Raw genomic sequence first — 20443 nt, 5'->3', positions numbered from 1 at the left:
GTTTCAGCCAGCAAATCATGCCCTGCTACATCCCCCTGACACCTTGGCCAGCAGCATAAGAAACAAGAGAGGCAGATTTAAGGGCCTTTACTCAATAGCCACCTGCTGTGGGGTTATATATGGTGTATGCTCTGGCAGGCCTCAGAGCTGGAAGGTAACATAGCAACCCCTATTCAAAGCTAAGGGGCAGAATAAATCAGCACATTTGTCCTACTCCAGAGCAGAGAAGGTCCCCTGCCAGTGCCAAGAGGGAATGGGAACAAAGAACCTGGCAGTCCCCTCCATTTTGAAATGCCAGACAGGATTAGGGAAGGCAGCTGAATCCGTTCATTTCTGGCAGACGGCAGATGAAGAGGCTGGGGAAAGACAGGTCCAAAGGACAGACAAATGTCACCTACAAAACTCACCAGGCTTTGGGTGGAAAGCTGTGCTATGGTTTCTCTCTGGGTCTTCTTCTGTGGCCAATGCGTGGGGCAGAGAGCCTTCCCAGGACACTGCCAGGATGATGGGCACAGAACAAGGGTTGAGGTTGAAGGTCAGGGATGTGAGAAGACATGGGAAGATGCCTAGATTCACTGGCAGTCAGGCAGCTGCAAGTGAGGCTCAAAATGCAGCCAATACAGCCTCTTCATCATGGCACCTCTGAAGCAGCCACAAAATGACCCCTGGCTTTCAACAGCAGACAAGGGCAGAGTGAGAAAGGGCCTGTGCCCATCTGCAGGCAGTAACAGAAGAGGCAATAACCTGACTGCCCTCATCCATAGCAATACCCTGACCAATGTGCACTCCTTTATAACCCTGAGCAATACAGCATCCTCGTGCACCTGCTCCCTGACTAACAGGGAAGCACCTCTGTACCGCCCTTGCTGGAGCTAAGAAATCTCCAAATCCCTCAACTCTCCTCTTGCAGAGGAGCATTTTTAGATTGGAGCTCATATCCAGCTCTAGGGATGACCAGGCTTGATCTGGCTTAGTCCAAGACAACATTTGGGATCACAGCATGTGGTGGTCTGGTTCTGATGAGTAGCACAAGGCAAAGCTCTGTAGGTGTATTTCCAGAACAAAACGGATAGAGCCAGCTGCCAGAGAGGGGAACAGGCTCCTGCCACCCTGTTGCTTGGGCTAGCTGCCTCCCTGTAGTCTGGGCAAGCATCCTAGCCAGCATGCCCTTCTCCTTGGGCACACCATGCTCGGGACTTTGCTTTGACTAGGGAAGGGTGTTCAGAGTTGTTGCTGCCACAGCAGGTCCCCAGGGAGCGTGCCATAAACCTGCCTGACAGCCCCTGGTGAGCAACCCCAGGCCAGCTCTTGCAGAGGCTCCTCAGAGCACAAACAATACGCACTTGACATTAAAGGCTCATGTTTTCACTCTAATGGCATTCGGACAGCTGGGTACCGCTCACAAAACGGAGCCTAATATGGGCCCTGTGCTAATGGAAATCATTAACCAGAGCCCTCAATTTGCTAAGCAGTGTATTTACACAGCTGGAGAATGGCCCGAGTCAGACTCACTGGGCTGCCACAGGAGAGCACACAGGCTCAGACATATACTCTGTCAAACACACGTGCTCACTTGCACACACTCACCTGCCCTCACATGCCTCAGGTTCTCCTCAGAACACAGGCTCTTCCCTGGTCGCTTGTCCACATCCCTCTGTGCACACACAGACTCCTCCTGACTTGGAAATCACAAGAAGGGCTGCTCCACTCATACAAATCTTGCCTGGTTGTAAAGTAGTTCAAGCCATGCAGGGGCAGAACTCCACAGCATCAGCACAGGGGATGGTCAAAGGCACCACAGCTCATCACTGGCTCGTACGGCTGCCCAGAACACAAGGTAACTCCAGCACCTAAGATACCCACACTGCCTCACTGCACAGCTTATTTGAGTCAGATGAGCTCCTAAGGGAGGTAAACTTGTCTTACACATGTTTCAAGCAACTTTGCATAGACCACCTTGGTGAAGGATGCCTCTTCCCTCATGTACATGTGCCTACATGTACACTCCTGCCAACATGAACTGCTCTCACCAAAAGCATGATCACCTTTAAATACAGGGGGGCAAAAAAACAGCTAGGTTTGAAAGACATATGAAGTGTATTAACAAAGAAGCACTCCTAAACTGACTGGAGGGAGGTGCCTCAAAGAAGGCCAGTAAGATTAAACATCACAGAAGAAATGCCGATTTCAATACTATTAGCAGCTCTGAGAAAACAGAAAAATGCACAACTGTTCCATAAACCCATCTGTAACACAGTCATACATTTCAGGAAGGAAAGTGTATATAGGAAGAAGACAAACATGTAAAGCTAGATCTATTAATATGAAGCCATATTCCTCCTAGAAACAGGTTCCTTATTTCAAATGAAGTCTGGGAAAATACCCAAATGCAGACAGTAACATGACTTTGGTCTCATGATTCCACAGAATCATAGTTCTCCTCTTTGGACAAAGCCAAAGTGAGCACAGGTCCAAGTGAGCTTTCAGCTGTGGGAATGACAATTCCCACAGGAGGTGGGGAATGCAGTTACCCAACACAACAATGCCTTTGAAGGGAGTGGTGTGCTAGGGGTGATGGAAAACTAAGAGGACTCTTTGGTCCTCTTTCTTAAGAGCTCTAGTATCCTGGTGGGATTCAAAACCAGATCAGCTTGCACACTCTGCCAACCCATCTCTACTCAAGGCCAATCCAGCACAGGAGTCCCTTCTTTCCTACTCTTGGGCTCCAGTGGTTGGGAAATGCTGCTGAGCTCCCTTTAAAGAATGCTGCCTTCCAGGATGATGCTGCAAATGATCCCTCTGCAGTCTGCAGACTCACTTGTTAAAGTCCTTTGGGACGAAAGGCACCATGTAATTGCAAGTTGTAAAGGCGCATCCGATTCCCACCACCACCCTGTGTGGAAAGGAATAAATCCCCAGGATAGTTTTGGCAAGGACAGATGCCTGCCTGGGATGCTGCCTGTTAGTGAGACAGCTGCCTTGCCCAGGAATGGGCAGAGGTAGCACCAATATTCAGGCAGGGCACAGAAAGCGTAAAGACTATCCAGCTCCACAGATGAACATTTACAGGTTTAACTCCACTTTGTCCTCCTTCCTCTCACCCCTGTTAAGTGTTAGAAAACAAACTTCTTCACTCTTCAGCTTTGATGTGTGAAGCCATCAGCTGTGAGCAAGGGAAGGGGACCCGCATGCCTGCTCCCAGTTACATCTGTAATTCCAACCGTGATTCTGACCAGGCCACTTCCCAACATCTCTGCCTCAGTTTCTCCAATGCGTAATACATACATGTCCTGGCTTCTGCTGGGATAAAATTAATTTTCTGCCTAGTAGCTGGTGTGTCCTGTGGCCTAGATTTAGGATGAGAATACCGGTGACAGCAATAACTAAAAATATCAGTCTGTGAAGCAGTGTTTGCACTAAGTTAAGAACTTCTCAGCTTCTCATGCCCTGACAGCAAGAAGGATTGGAAGGTTATGAGAAGCTGGGAAGGAAACAGCCAGGACATCTGACCCAAACTGGACAGAGGACCATGGCATATAATGGCACAAGCTGGTGTTTTGCCTCCCCAAGTAACCAGAATGCAGCCCTACTTTCCTGGAGCTGGCTGAACATCTGCCTGCCCATGGGAAGCAGTGAATTGATTCCTTGCTTTGCTTGCATGCACAGTTTTTGCTTTCTCCGTTAAATTGTCTTTATCTCACCCTACGAGCCATCTCACATTTACCCTCCCAATTCTCTCCCCCATCCCACAGGGGTAGCAAGTTAGCAACTTCATCGTGGGGTTTAAGCCACAACAGTACACCATGGCCAGGCAGCTGGGATGAATTAATTAACTTCTAGGTGTTTCAACCTTCTGATGAGAGGTGATTTCTTTTCAATTACAGTCTTGCTTCAGGCAGTTTTCAAGAAACAGTCGCTGGCAAACAGGACCAGCTCCTCTAGTGGAGCAACAATTCACATTTAACTGCTTATTCATTAACTCCGATAGGGCCTCCTACAATTTATTCCAGTCACAGACCTGGAGCAGCTCAAGGAGGAACTTTTCACAGGCAAATTCCTCCCCTCCTGAAAGTCTGTCCTCCACTCCCAGGTTCATACAGAACTTTATTCCAAGGAATAGTTAAAAAATAGACCATGCTAGAGCTTCATTTTATGACAACTCTTTCCCTTTCTCTTCCAAGAAATAAAAAAGGTCATCTCCAAATGCTGTTATGACAAGGAACTCAAAACTTTGCAGTGAGCACTGTTTTCTTATGTTTTTCATCACCCTTCCTTAAAAGACTGAAAGACCTGTCTGCCATCACCAACATAAGGCAACACCTATTTCTTTCCATACCCCCACATTGCAAAGCACAGTTCAAGGGTTGACAAACACATCACTGTTCCTCTTAGAAAGGTTAAAAAAAAATTGTAAAAAAATCAAACATTTGCAAATGTGCGTGCAGAGTTGTCAGGTGGCAACTACCAGATTTACAGAGGTGCCACCAGACAGACAACACTGAACCTTTTTGGAAGGTACTTCAAAGGGCCTAGCAGATGCTTGTTGGTCATTTGCCCAAAAGCAGAAATAGCCAGCTTCAGCTCTGGGTCCTTGCTGGCACCAGCATGATAAGCCTTTCTTCTCCCCTCTCACACATCTTTAGATATGTCTTTGACAAAGCTGACTGCAAGCTTTGATTTTGCCTGCCTGACAACCTGAAGGGAAGAGGCTGCACAAAGAGAAGGGACAGATGGGTCATTCAGAGGGGCAGTCTGTCATTGCTCCCTGGCCAAGCTGGGGGGCTCACCACTCCAGGGTCTCAGATCTGCTCTGAAGGCAAAACAAATCTCTTAGGAACAAGTGAATGAGCCCCTATTTCCCTACTAGTGAGCTGTCTCTTGCACCCACTTTTTTTCCTTCTGGTAAAAAACTGCCTGGGCTTCCTGTATACCTGCAGCAGCTCCTGCAAAAACTACAGGGTCTGCATGTGCCTGAGCAGGAGAAGAGGCAGGCACAAGAGTAGCTCCGAACACACAGACACAGGCAAGGCACAATCTAGCACTAAAGCTTCAAGTGCATCTGAGTAGAGCCCTTGGTTTTGGTTTGTACACAAGTGACACTACCTCACCCTCTCCTTCCTCTCCACCCTCCCTGTCCCAGCCCTTGCTGTGTAGCAGGAACACCCTCCTCTCAGAGAGATCACAGCAGCTGCCTCACAGTCCTCCTCCCTTGGGGCCAGGAACCCTAGGTCCCCTGCTTCCCACAGAGCCCGCGCGTGGTGCGCACTTGGGCGTGCGCAGCTTCCAGTTTGCATGAGGCCAGGGCAAGCAGATTCCCTCTGGCCAGGCAGGCTGGCACAGAGCAGCACGCTGCTTTCAACTTGAAGGGTACACAAATTAAACCTGCAAAGTGAGGATTAATTAGCCTGGCATGAGCAGGCTGCAAACACATGCTGACATAGTGCACTTGCCTCTGGACAAACCACCCCAGCTGTGGAAGCCAAGCGCAAGGAGTGGGTGTATTATGGGAGAGGTGTGTGGGAAAAGAGGATCACAGCTCTAGGGAGCGGGAGAGGCAACGGGTGCCAGGTTCCCACAGCCACGCGAACAAAAAGGGTGCAGGAACAACTGCAGTGGGCCTGGATGCAGTGAGTAGATGTGCCTGATCAGCCATCTTGGACTTGAAGCTCTGACAGAAAATAGTGGCTCTCTGTGACCCTGTGCCATCCCCTACGTCTCCCTCTCTCCGCTCCATCACCCAGATGTCATTAAATCTGACCCTCTCTCTGTGAAACATGCCTTGCCACTTTCCATTCCCTTGAACCACACGGTGCCACCACCAGCCATAGCCACCACTGACACACAAGGCTCTCCCAGAAGCAACTGGGCTGCACCTTGTTTCTACCACTCCCCACCTCCTCCTGTTCTTAAACCAGACCCACAACCCACATCAGACCACAAAGCAGGAACAGTGCTGAAAATAGGAAGTCAGCCTCCTCACTCACCAGCCACTTGCTGCTTTCATGGTGCTGTGTGGATTACAGAGCGCTTGGTTATTCCTCAAAGTCTATTCTGTGGGCACTTACACGGTTCAAGAGGTGCAAGGGCATATGTGGCAGGAATTTATGAAAAGCAGGGAGCAATAAAGTTCTTATCCCTAAGGAAACAGAAGAGAGACATGACAGTCCCACTTCTACCTGCTATGGGCAGGCTAAAGGCTGGTTAGCCTTTGCTGTGAAATACAGTAAAGGCCAGATATTTGGAGTAGTTTTTAACAGACAGAGGCATTCCCCCCCCGGCTACACTGGATCCTGCCCCACACTAAGGAAACTGGACCAAGCCTTTTGTCAGGAATTATTCAGAACAAGGGCTGGGGTTCTCCAGGAACAAATATCTTCATCAGGCAGTTCAGTGGCTGGGCTGAGAGAAGTGTAGAATACCCAAAGGGATATTCATGCTCCCACTTAGCAGAGGGCTTTCTCCATTTTGCTCAGCAGAAGCATGCCCATCAACTGGAGACAAGACGCCACTGGGGAAACTAGGAGACCAAAATCTCCATGAGGGCCTTATGACCATAAAGTAATCCAAGGTTGTGACAGGCCAGGGAGGTCATTGTTGATTCTACGATCAGGTTCAGCTTTAGACACTTAAGTCACATACTAGAAACAACCAGGAAGGTTTGGGAAACTGTTAGCAAGCTGCAGTTTGGGATTTCTGCTGCCTGAGATGCCCAAGCTGTTTATACTCATGATACAGTCTGAATAAGGACACAGCTCTAGAACCATGGCTTAAAGTTCTCCTCATCCTATGTCTCTTCAGGTGAGTCACACTTTCTGCTAGTTTCTCAGTGTAACTCACACTGAAATTGCAATCATGGTATTTATCTGCCTTTTTATATGCATCCAATGCTAAATGCTTGCATAGCTCCTTGGGAGCTGTGATGGAAGGAGCAACATCTGTGGTTTTATATATATATAAAAATATATATAAAAATATATTTATACATACACACACTGAACCTTCTGATTTTTTAGAACCAGAGGTTTGCACCAATACTGCTCTGTCACCTGGTATGCCTTGCACTTGTGAATAGCTCAGGCATCTGCCCAGAAGGCTCTGGCCAGTGTATCTCCTGCTCAACTCCAAGCTGAAAAGGTCCCTTGTTTTAGGAGAAGAAAAGCCAGCATGTTTCTGCAGTGGCCTTTTAGGATGCAGAGTAAGAGATAAGATACAGGGAAGTCATTCAAGGGACCTGGCCCCTGTCCAAGCAGAGGGCGTTCTCAACATTGATAAGATCAAGGCAAAAGCACAAGAGGTTTATGTTCCGATTTAAAATTCTTATTTCTACATAGCAGAAAACATCTCTCTGATCAGCCAAGTTATCAGATTGGCCTTGAAATCCTTCCTTCCTTTCTGCCAGCCCCAACAAGACCCTTGAGACACAACTTGTAAGCCCTTGGGTGTCTTCTAGCCACCTACTCCTGTTAGATAAGCTCAGCTCCACTAATCCCATTCAGAGACTGCATGTAGAAGTTTGTCAAGGAAGAAGAAAAACAGGACTAAATGACAGACTTTTAACCCTCATCCCAAGACAGCCTGAAGAACTGAAGACTGGTGGTATTATAGATACACTGGAAGACAGGTCTCTGCATTCAGAGCTGGCCAAGCCTGGCCTAGGGCAGAGGCAGCTAGACCCTACGAGCACACAGTCACACAAGTCATCCTCCTTCCAGCGCCAAGGAAGCACCTCCACTGCAAAACACACTCTGGATGCTAAAATACCCAAAACGTGCCTGTGCCCCTCTCCAGTGCCTTACTGCCAGTTACGGACTTGGCACTGGCTGACACTTTGGGGCACCAGGGACCAGCTCTGCACGCTCACACTGCGCAGTTCGTGTGCAACACCCATACAGGCCAACACCTGCCCCTAAGTTTGCAGTGGCATGTGCTATGCTACATTCACCTCTTGTGTACAAATCCATAGTTCATGCTGTCACCTCTGATTTATCTCTGCTCACCTGCCCACAGGGGATGATTCTTCTGTTCCATTTTCCTTCACTGGGTAGGAACAGAAGCAATTTTTTTCTTTTTAACATTATTTGCTCTTCACTGTAGGCTGCCACCTCTCACAGCTGCTATTCCTGAAAACATTTCAAACTGAGCTGCTGTGAGAAAAGGTTATCAATCTCTCTTCCAGAATCTGTCTAGGTTCTTAGACTATCACTATCCCATCATCCCAATTAAGAACTGCTGAGTGAGTGGAAAGGCTGTAGCTGATCACCACCAGAGCTGGCCCTTGGGAAACAACAGCAAGGTGACACCTTAGTGTTAAAACAGCAGCAAAACCCAGCCCAGGTCACCTGCTTAAGAAAGACTCCCAAGGACTGCAAACATTTCCAAATGCTGTAGCTGTGTTTCCATGCCAGAGGGCAAAGACACTGTCCCTCTGTCTCACCTTCCCATGGGAGACTCTTCTGGCAGAAGACAGGAAGGAATAGCCATAATGATGCATGAGAAAACAACACCTTGCATCCTGGCACACCAGCAAAGGCCCAAGATGCCAAGGCAACCAAAGAATCAGCCAGGAGGAGGGTATTTTTAAAAGCAGTCATCATCTCACAGCCACAGGAGACACTGATCTCAGCAGGAACACGATGAAAATGCTTCACTAATGATATTAGAAGGTGACTGTCATCATTGTCCTCAACAAGATCAAATAAGCACGATCCTTTCTCCCAGAAATTATTCAGCAGCAGGAAAACAGAAGGGAGAAAGAAAGGATCCTTGCTTCAAATCCCTGGCCCAAGCCATTAGATACCCTCCTGCTCCTTAGATCAGTTCACTCACTGCATCTTCATCCAGCTGTACACTGTCTGGATATCTGTGACCATCTCAGTTCAGAAAGAGACTCTACCTGAACTTAAACAGGAACACTTGTGCATCAGTGCTACAGTGACACAAGCAAAGTGGTTCACATGGTGATGTTTCCTGTCAGACACACAGAGAGCTGCCTGGTTCCTCCTGTAACAGCTCAGCAAGGAAATCTCACCATGAGATCTGTCCTCATTTCTTCTACCCTGACCACAATGGACAGGTCCAACAATGAACCAGTGCCACCAGACGCCCAGCAACACAGAGCCAAGCCCCTCACCTTGCCTCCTGCTATCACTCTTTGCAAAATGCCACATTCAGTAGGGCCTCAGAATAGCCCTTCCAATAGAACTTAGGTCCCTAGTGTGCTCTGACTCCATTGCTGAATGTTGGACAAGACCCAGAAATCACAGAAGGTCTGAGGTTGGCAGGCAGTTCTAGAGAGAGCTGAGTTCAAACCCTCTCCTCCAAGCAGCGTCAGCAGAAGCCTGTTGCCCAGGACTGCATCCTGGCACACCATGACTCTTTACATGGACAGAGATTCCACAATTTCTCTGGGCAACCTGAATATCTTACACTTCAACTTGTGCCCATTACCTATTGTTCTGCTGCTGGGCAACACTGAGAAGGAATACCATGCCAAGCATGCCCTGCTGGCTGGACTGAGGTTTCCCTTTATATGATGAGAGCACGGCACTGTCTTTCAGAAGCATTGACCTCTCAGCTGTTTCCAGAGCTGAGGCAATTCAGCAAAGAGTTCTGCCAGGAACCTGCTGCTTCATTTCTCAGCTTGGTACACAGAAGTGGACATTCACAATCACTTGAAAAATGGAGGCAAAAATGCACCTTTACTTAACGGCTCTGCCACCACGCCAGGCCAGCAAGAGGCTGTGAAGTATCACATGCTATTATGGAAGCCACAAGTGCCTCAGGTGGAGGGGCACTGTCCCAGCTTGGCAAGGCTGGCCAGAGAAGAGTGGATTTTGTGCCATCTGTCAGAAAAGTGTGCTCTCAGTTTCTGCTTTTTATTTTACTGCAAGCTGACATGGGCTTAAGGAGCAAAGGGATAATTCTCCTTTCAGATTCTCCAGGGGCACAATAGTAAGCCACAATAATGAGCTTAAAGTGTCAGGAAACCATCTCACTGAGGCATCACTGAAACCCAAGGGACTAGAGAACCATCAGCAAGCACCACTGCAAACAGCTGGTGTCCAGGGACAGACATCCAGAAGAATCCCAGTGAAAGAGCATGGGGCAGGCATAAAGGAAGGTGATAAACAAGATGTGCTAAAACATTGCAGCAGGATTAGATAGCTTCCAGGTCTGAAGGACAGGCACACTCTGGGGAGAGCTCGTGGGGCACAGAAGGAGACAAATATTTAAAACGGTCCAGGCAGAAGCACATGAAAGCATATAAGAGATCAAGAGTAATTGTGCAATCAGATGTACTGGGTCACTGTGGGGCTGCTGGAAGACAGGACTAAAGAGCCCTGACAGAAGGCATTTGAGAAGTCAGAAAAATATCACCCCCAGCTCTACACAAGGCTCTAGCCAGCTCTGCATTCTCCTCCTCCTCTCAGATACCAAACTCATTTCCAGAGCAGTGATGGGCAAGGACATCCAACAGCATGCTTATCAACGGCAACACTTCTGGGTACACAAAGGCATCATTCCTATTGCCTGCTGGGCAAGGTAAAAACCTTGAAAGGACCCTGGTCTGTCATTCATCCCTCTTGCAAAGCTACAAAAAACACTGCAGTGAAAACAAATCTGTTTTTGCTTATGCATCACAAACATGGATGATATGTGGACTGAGGTATACCTGCCTTGGAGACAACATGCAAGGTCACAAACAAACAGAATCCTAGAGTGTTTTGGGTTGGAAAGGAACTTCAGGATCATCTAGTTCAAATGCCTCTACCATCACAAGGACATCTTCTACTAGTTGCTCAGAACCCCATCAAACCTGACCACAATTCTTCCAGGGACAGGGCAGCCACAGCTTCTCTGGGAAATCTGTTCCAGCGCAACCATCACCCTCACTGTAAAGAATTTCTTCACAAAATCTAATCTAAATCTATCATCCTTCAGCTTAAAGTTGTTCTCTCTTGTTCTATCACTACACACCCCTATGAAAAGTCCCTCTCCAGCTCCCTTATGGTGCCCTTTAGGTACTGGAAGGCAACATAAGGTCTCCTTTTCTTCTCCAGGCAGAGCAACCCCTGCTTTCTCAGCCTGTCTTTGTGGGGAGGGTGCTCCAGTCCTCTTAACAACTTCACAGCCTTCCTCTGGACTTGCTCCAACAGTTACATGTCTTTCTTCTGTCAGGGACTCCAGGGCTGGATGCAGCACTCCAGGTGGGGTCTCACCAGAGCAGAGCAGAGGGGGAGAATCACCTCCCTCAGCCTACTTGTCACATTTCCCTGTGATTCAGCCCAGGATACATACAGCACTGACCAAGAGAAAGACAAGGTACCCACAAAGGAAGCAGGGGTTGGCTGATGAGACCAGGAATGCCCTGCTAAAGACAAAACTCTGAGGTGCAGGCAACAAAATCTGCAGGGACAAGACTCAAGCACACCTGATAGGAGATGCAGGCTGTCAAGCATGGAGAGCTCAAGACAGTGCAGCTTCATCCTATCTAAAAAGTCATCCAAGCAATGTAGCTCTCATTGGTCATCACCCAGCCCCATATCCCATCGGGTTCTGCAAACACCAGTACACTATGCAGCCACAGTGCCTTTCCCCAGCGACCTACCAGACCTCTCACCCCAACCAGACACCACTTGGCCAAGAAGGATCCAAATGATACCCTACCAGACAGCTACGCTGTGTGAGCTCATAGCAGGGGATGGAGACTTTTACACCAAGGAAGCTTTGGAACCACAGCCTCCAAAATGGAAAAGACAATGTATTATTAGCCTTGTCAGCACCTAACCTAAAGTGCAACTACATTCTATACTTCACACTAGCAATTTTTGTTATGAAGCTGATCAAGCCACAGGAAGTCTCCAGAAATCATCTTCTGGACACAGATGTTCAGTGAGAACCACCACATTAGGTATATGTGGAAAGATGAAGGAACTGCACCAGAAAAGGACAACTTACACGAATTTTAATTACTCTAGTCTTCGCTCCACAATTCTTCTTGAGCAGCATCTTCTGAAAGAGAAGTAGAATCCAGCAATTAGTAGAAATAGCATGAAAGAACAGAAAGAGGGATATTGTAAGGAGTCCCTTTTGATCAACATTTCATTAAAACAAGATGGATGGATGGTTGAGATATGAAAGATTACGAATTACCAAAGGTGGCCAGCAAGTAATCAACTTAATTTGAGACTGTCTCACGCAGCCTGCACAGAGTCCTCTGGCAGTGGCTGATACTCTGAGTTTTGAAAGAACATACAAACAAGAAATTTCACAAGGAAAGAGATCGAACTGAAAGATAGCGCTGATAGAACTGCCTGAAAGGAAGTTTCTTCTTAAGTTCCGTCAATTTGCGGTTAGACTTTGCCCTGAAGCAGGTGAATTTTCCAAAGGAAAAAATGGTCTATTTCATGCAAATGTGGATGCTCCCATTATTTAACAGATGATTTCATTATGCTTATTTATTTAGATTTATTTAAAAAAAAAAAAAAAAATCAAGGTAAAGGCACCTGCCTGCAATTCTAAATCTCTGCCATATATTGCAAGAGTCATTAAAGTTGTCATAACATGAACTACACAACTTAGCAAACAGGATATACCTGAACCAGCAATTATTCTGGGAAATTACAGAAATAAATGAGTGAGTCGAAGTCCTATCCCAGTTTTGAGACAGTGTTTTGAAAGCTGGAAAGTGAATAAAATCATTCTTTCCCCTTAAAAAATTGTCACAAAACAACTCCCAAGTGGAAACACAAGGCTCCAAGAGAACAGTTATTTCATTTTAAAAAAATACTTCAACTACACTTTTCATACTGAAAAACCTGGTGAGGGAGGCAGGTCAGGAAGAATCTTCTCCATCACCTTTTGGAAGAAATAAATTATTTTCCTAGCTTCTGTTTTTAACAATTCTCCAGTTGGAAAGCTGTGTGAAGTACGGGAGAACACTCCCCACACTCATATGCTTTTAAAAAGCAAATGAAGTGTTTTTCAGATGAAGTTCTTAAAGGCTGTAGAAAGACATTCCACCATTTTACCAATAAGAGTGGTAAACAGTGAGACTTTTCTATTTTTTCTCTTTGTTTGTTATCCTTGTACTTTCTCTAGCACAACACAAGATAAAAGCAACACAGTACAGGGAGGCTTGGAAACTCAAAAAGCTTAAAAAATCCAAAACATACAAACAACCTCCAAAAAAAATTCAGAAGGAAAAGCGCCACCCCAAAATTTAAGCCAGTGCTTAGGTGAAAGTATTTATTACTTTTCCAGTAGAAAGTACTGCTGGGAGGTGGGAAGAAGTCCCATTCCTCTACCGCCCTCTGTCACTCTACATCCCGTAAGTACGTCTTTGCAGTCCCAATCCACATTACTGCCCAAAACTTGGAGAGGGAGTTAAGAGATCCACCCAGCATTTCTATGCACATCAGCCTCTTTGATCTAAAATCCAGAACTTGGCACAGTCACATCCCACTTTGAAACTTCCACACAAACAGTTTGGGGCTCAAGGACAGTGTATTTCACTATCCAAGCATACACGGGGAGAAGAGAGGTGCTGCAAGGATTTGAGCTTTTTCTGTTAATCCTTCAGCAGGTGAATCTCACTGCTATCTCATTATTCAAAGGACCCAACAGTAGCCACGCCTGACTGCTCTAGTCCCAGGTCTGACCTGGCAGCACAGCTCCAAGGTTTCTAACCTAAAAGGACCCAACAGGTCTTTGCACAAACCAGGCAGGAGACAAAGGGAACTGCTGAACTGAACTAGCCCAGCCCACAGCTGTCCAACTAAACGAGTAATCCTGGGAATTCCTATGAAATATCACAGGACTCAGCTCCCAGCCAGGCTGCAAGGCAGCTGCAGTAAGGCTGGGGTTTACTTGGAGGTCACTGTCTTTCTTAAGACCCCCATAACCACACAGTGAAAAAGGGAGAAGGAAGAAGAACTTGGTAGGACTGACGAAACCCAGGGTGCAAGGAAGGGCAAAGAGAGGAGCTGTGAGGTCTTGCAAAGTTTTGGTCTCGCCCCAAGTTTTTCTTCCAGCTGCTGTGAAATGTTGGCTGGTGGGATGAGGAAGGGTAGGTTAGACAGCTCAAGCCACAAGCCCACTGGTGGGACACAATGTGCAAGACAAAGTCGGGTTGAGCAATGAAAGTGAGAAACAGGACGCGTGATTTTGAGCCCCATCCTTTAGGGGAAGAATACTGTTAGAGCAGAACACACTCTGCTGAATCCCATAAGACTACAAGCTTTGACTTTGGGTGAGACCCTCAGCTTCCCCAGGCTACTGTAAAGCTGAGCTTTATAGTGGTACTTGGCTGAACCCCCAGGATGAAGTGAGGCTGTGACACAAAATTCTATATTGCCTCAGCAGCACCACCGAATCCTCTGCTGAAAGGGGGAAAACAGCACTCTGTTGGCCAAGGAGCAAGTACAACACCTTCCATTACAGTCCAGTGGGATGAAATGCCTAGCATGGTCACACCCACAGGTCATCAGGGTACAACAAAAGACATAATTTCCCAACTAAAATCAGCAGAGGCAGCAAGATATTTACCTATCCTGGCCTTATATTAAAACATATAGGAAGGACCAACAGAGACAGAAATTACAAGATGACACCAAAGGGTGAATGAAAGGTTTGAAGACTGTAGGTAGATGGACAACCAGCCAGACTCTTCCATAAGAAATTCAAGTGCTCAGCTGTATCTCAAATTGTTTTAGTGTTGCTGTTGTAATAAGCTTTACTTATATGAGAATCTTACCACTAGTTATACTACTGCTACAGTTTGCAAAGGTTTCATTGTGCAGCAAGACCAAGATACCCTACATAACAATTTTTGTTCCTCTTGAGTTTCCTCTTTGTTACTGGCATTCCTCTTGATGGACTTAGTAGAAAAATAAAAATATGACATGCCCTCATCCACAGGCTGTTCAACTGGAGCAGAAACCTCAGCATACAAAGCTCCCTGGAACTGCTAGGTTCTCTTATTTCCACTTAGACTGAAAGCAGAGCAAGACCACTTGTGCTGAACTCTTACAGCTTCCAGATCCCACATCATAGTAAGATCCCAAACAGGGAGAGGGAGAGAAAGAGAGCAAGCCAGCAAGCCAGCCATATGATCCTGAAGCTGAGAATGAATACACAGAAGGCAAGCTATCGAATGTTAATTCTATTTCATCAAATTGCTTCCACCTCACTTGCAGCCACACGCTTTCTGCTGTGCCCAGCACAGTAGAGCCACAGTAGAGCTTTACAAAAAGTAAGTCAAGCCATCTTTGAATGGTTTTCCATCCCTCAGTCTTCCCTTTTCTTGCCAAACCTGAGCGCAGACTTTCGGACAGGGAAGCTAAAATGCAGTGCTGCCTAGCAACAGCCAGGGACTTTCCACGGCAGCCTCTCCTCATCCTCCCTCTGGAGACTTCCGCGTCACAAGCCAACCATGAGATGCAGCAACTCATTAACTCCTATTTACACAGATACAAGGCAGAGCTGAAATAACATTTATTTGGCTACATCACTCGCAGTAGCCTAAAGCAGGGGAAACGGCCTATAGGAAAGGCGACACAGTCAGTTTAGTTACCCTGGAATCATTCCTAACTACTACGCCAATGTGAAAGTGCAGTTTTATTTCCTCAAGCTATTTTCTGGGAGTTATGACAATGAGCAGAGCAGAGGTTTGTCAAAGGTCACGGAGGATATTAGTAGCAGAGCTGAGAATAAAACCATAGGGTATGGTTTCCAAAACTTTCTTCCACCTGCAGAAAATGAAATGGAAGAAAAAGAGGCAGTATCCCTATTTCAATTAAAAAGTCTTTCCTGCTGGTCTTTGACAGAACTGCTGACATCAGAGCTGAAAAATACAGTTTGGGAACGCTATTATTTGCATGAAGGGAAGTTTATTTTGCTATCTACTGTGACTTCTACTAAAAGGAGGAAATGACATGACTAAAGGAAATGTTAAAGCCTTTTTGAGGACACAAGAGTTACACCTCACTCTAAAAGTAAAGCTGAATTGAAACACTTTAAGGGTTAACTCTCCAGAAAGCAGCAGATTCAGTTCAGCCCATGAACCCACCCACCAATCTCACCTCCTGTTCATAACCCAGCGACTCTCTCAGTCCTGAGCCTGGATTCAACAGAAAGTTGCAGGGACTGGAAATAACAGTGTCACATATTCACCAAATGAAATGTGGTAATGAACCCCAATCTGCCCCGCGTGTGGCTTTGCTGAACATCAATGCCATATCAAAACACACCCATTAGGAAAGAGATGAGCCACCAGCCCTGTTTCTCTTGGAGCACAGCTCTCCTGTCCAGCCTTGCTTCAGGAAATACCTCCAACTGCTTAAGCAGTAGTGTTCCAAGTCCTCCAACACTAACTTGAGCAGCTCTGAACTAACCCAGGAGGAAATGGTGAATGCTTGTATTTGCTCATGCACAAAAGCTACCACAGAAGTATTCTATACAAACCACGCCATCCAGATGACTGTAATAATATATTAACAATCAAAATACAGGCATTCTTAACACAAGATCACTCTAGGAATAGTGATATCCCCAAGATCAATCAATTTATGTCACACTGCTGCAACAGTTCAAAACTCCGCCAATGCAGTTTAAAGACAGGCAACACAACTTAATTTTGAAATGCTTAAGAGCCGGAACAAACTCTTAAACCAGCATATAGTGCAAAATATTTAACATTAAGATATTAATAATCACTTTTCATCTTATGTCTGCTTTTTATATACACATTTCTGGTTTTAGAATAGTTTCATTTTCACTGCCTCCACAAGACAAAGCAACTCTTTTGTCCATCAGTGTTGCAGGAGATGGGGGCTGGGGGGTGGTAATTGCTATTATTTATTTAATTTTATTATCTGGTCGCAGTTTTAAACTTAGAGGCCTATCCAGAGTTGGATGCAGTTTAACTACTAATGGTTCTCAGACCAGTTTAGCCTATTTCAAGCAAGAGAGCACAGGCAGCCTCAATTTCTCAACATAACTCATCATCTAATGACACTTCATCAAATGCTATATACATCAGTATGTGTGTATATATATACACACACACACAATCAGCTTGTTACAATTTAAGGATGTTGCAGGCATTTTCACTTGCTTAATGAAAGAGATGTCAAAATTTTAAAAACATCTGTATTCAGTTACTGTGCTTTAATTTTACTCAAAGATCAGACCTTCCAAAGAACATCAAGCAGGCCCGAAGTCTGCCTTTCTTTAGTTTTGCTCATGACACTCCACCTGACAAGTGCACTTTAAAGATATGGATATTTCTGTTTCTCGTTGACATCTTAAGGCTCTTGACAGCATACAATGTTTAAACAGTCCAAATTTTCAGAAAAAGCTTCCTCAGCTCCATAACCCCTGTTTTACTTCTAAAAGTAACTGTTGCTGTTAACCCTACAAACCAGATTCCTAGTTGTCCAGAGTCTTCCAGGAACAAGAAGCAGACCAAGCTTCAATGTCTAGCACAGAAACAGAGAAACAGACAGAAGATGTTGCTCACTTTGTTTAAAAAAAAAAAAAAAAAAAAAAAAAAAAAAAAAAAAAAAGAACTGAAAGAAGAAACAGTACATTGTGAGGAGAAACTGCACTTTAAGTCACAGCAGAGGGCTGATGAAAAGGGAAAAGCCATGCCCAGTGATGCAATGTGCACAGAGAAAATTGCCTCACAGCAAGGCAGGGAGGCAGCTGCGTGGTCCATTAAGCAGAGGATTGAAGGGGCCTCAGTAAGACACATCTTGGGACAGTGAGGTGAAGCAGATGCTGGTGCAGAGGCAATGCACACGTGAGCTCCAGTCTGATGCCAATCCCATTACACACAGTGAGCCAGCCAGGGAAGCACAACCCTATGACCCTCCTCCTCCGGGAAGGCATTTCAGAGCAAAGAGCCTGCCCCATCTCCTTTCCTAACAGCCCCCAGAGACAGGTTTGGGCCAGGAGGAACAGCTTTCCCCAGCAGCCAGTTGTGGATGAAAGCCTGTCCTCTAGCCCAGCACTGCTGGGGCGGGGAGAGCTGCAGAGGGTTAAGGAGCAGGGCAGGGGTACAGCTGCAGCACAGTGGGCAGATGAGGTCAGGGTATTGCACAAAGTGGCCATTGTGCAGCACACTGTGGCTGCAGGCTTCTGCTTGACCGGTCCCACCTCTGTCCCACGGCGTGGCACCGTGACAGCACAGGGGCCGCAGGGGCGGGAGGCCCACAGCTGCTACCCACCGGAGCGGAGAGGCACCCGCAGCAGCCTCACGCTCCTGATGATGCGGAGAGATCCAGCAAGGTCCTTTTTAGAGCACAGGCTGAATTAAAGGAGGGGGATCGGCTGCCCCCAAAGGCAGTACTTACACAGGCCAGATGTGAAACCCCAGCACAGCCCCAGACATAGCTCAGTAGCAAGGCTGACCCTTGCAGCGTTTTCCCAATCCAACAGCTCCGTGCACCTTCAGGCTTAAACATCACAGCCCAGTGCCCCCTACTTTAGAGAAATCCTCCACTCAGGAGAACAGTGCTTCATGCCCACATGGGAGCAGGGCCGTGGTTCCTGTCCTTCTGCCAGCACAGTGATGAGTTTTCTACAAGGAGCAAAGCCAGGTCTGCCATCCCAACGAGCTTAGGAGAATAACAAGAAAAAAAAAAAAATTAAAGCTAATTTGTAGGTTGATTTTGGACTGGGTTTTTTAATGCCTTGGCACTGAGAAGTGCAGTTAGGACATGGGCATCACCTCTTAGCCCTGCGGCACAAAAATCGTACAGAAAACAAAGTCACAGGCTCCTCCTTACTCCAGCCTCCATCCAGGCTCAGGCTCCCAGGCACACATGACTTAAATTGTCAGACAAACCAGGGGGCCAAGCTTTCCTAGCAGGCACCTGAGGACACTCTGCATTTGCACCACCAGGGATGCCCTGTGCCAGGGGATCACCCACTGTCTGGGCCCAGGGGTGCAAAGCCACTATCCAGCACATCCATGTAGCAGACACACACACAACCTCCCTGCCCAGGCCCTGAAGCATCACAGCAACTGGAAGGCCGTAGTTCAGCCATAGCTTTAAATTACAATTATCATCAGTCACAGTCTCCAGACTTCTTCATCAGAAGTTTAACAGCCTCACAGCATTTTAAAATACAGGCCAACTCAAATGGTTTGGACAAGAGTCCTCTCCTACAAAAACAAACCCCAGCAACCAAACACTTAGCTGTGGCAATACTGTGGGACCTCCTGAAAAACCTCTGAACTCTTTTGAAAGTTATTTCTAGTAAATATTCAGTTGAATTAGTTATTCATGCTTTTTTGGCCATGTTCATCCTCACTCCAGCTGAAGTTTCTTCAAAACATCAACACATTTCATCTCTTAACATTGTCATAAAGGGCTCCCATCTCTACCAAGATGGTAGTCCCAGTTATCCAGGCAGCACTTCTGCCAGCAAGGGCCAAAAATCCAGAGTCTCCAAACAGTGCAAACACTGACAGCTTAGTGCATCTGGACAAGGCAGCAGAAGAAATGCTGATTATTAAGTGATCGTTGAGAACAAATTCAAATTTAAAAAGCCAGGCAAAGCCCTAAAAAAAAAAAAATGTACTGCAAGGACTTGCACTCAGCAAGCAGCGGACCATGAAAACCAAAACAAAATCATTCCTGCGGTCACCAAAATCCTTTCCAACATGGTATCATTAATCACCTCGTTTTGGGCACTACTGGGAAGGGCACAACTATCACTGCTGAAGAGAAATGGGTGAGAGCCTAGAGCAAATGCAAACAAGGAGAACAGCAAGTCAGTCCCAGGAGTAACTGCTCTCTAAACAAGCAAAGCCCAGCTGCACCACAGTCCAGAGAGGTGATGGGCAAGAGATCACCTGGTGCAGAGTGGCACCAGGCTCCTGGGCCTGATCAATGCCTGCTACAGAAGAGAGTGAGCTGAAGTCTGGCCAGCAAGGTCTGCCACCTGGCAGAACATCTGAATTCCCAGTATTCCCAAGGCCCAGAGAACAGATTGAATTATTCAAATTACAGACTGCTTTTTGAAGTTTTCCCTGCATATCACACTAGAGCCACAGCTAACATAAACACAGCTACCTACTCCCACAGCTGTGGTCTAAGCAAACAGACTGTCTGCCTGTCTGTAGGTGAGTTCGGTTTTCCACTGCTCCTCTGTCTCCCTTGTGGCACACAGTTCCCAGATATACTCTGGACCTGTACAGGAGCCCTGTCCCTTCAGGAACACATAAAATGGGCCGTATTTGCCCTGGTACTTTTACCACCAGCCCTTTGATTGGAATTTGGGGATGGAAGAAGTAAACACTCTTTGTGGAGCATCTCTAGCTCAGCAGCCACTTTCCCTGCTGGTCTGGCAGACTCTGAGTCTGCTGATCTGCAGGGTACATCAGATGCTTCATCTATTCACTCCATGCCAACCCCAAATCCCTTACTGAGTT

General features: G+C 46.5%; 1 protein-coding gene across 4 annotated transcripts in view; it reads right to left on the bottom strand.

Moving 5' to 3' along the window:
- LOC120751090 (uncharacterized) overlaps positions 1 to 20443 on the bottom strand; it is a 60132-nt gene that overhangs the window by 4640 nt on the left and 35049 nt on the right. The window contains exon 5 of one of the 4 annotated variants that reach the window (XM_040060438.1): positions 11959 to 12012. The exons of 1 other annotated variant lie outside the window; for it this stretch is intronic. In XM_040060438.1, the coding sequence (XP_039916372.1) occupies positions 11959 to 12012 (54 nt within the window). Of the gene's footprint in view, positions 1 to 11958; positions 12013 to 17374; positions 17481 to 20443 lie in introns of those variants that run through there. 2 more of the 4 variants (XM_040060439.1, XM_040060443.2) reach the window with 2 other exon arrangements.

This window comes from Hirundo rustica, chromosome 3 (genome assembly GCF_015227805.2).
Source record: "Hirundo rustica isolate bHirRus1 chromosome 3, bHirRus1.pri.v3, whole genome shotgun sequence".
Classification (NCBI taxonomy): Eukaryota; Metazoa; Chordata; class Aves; order Passeriformes; family Hirundinidae; genus Hirundo; species Hirundo rustica.
Note: the sequence above shows the minus strand (reverse complement) of the source record. Positions and strands in the feature narration are given on the sequence as shown.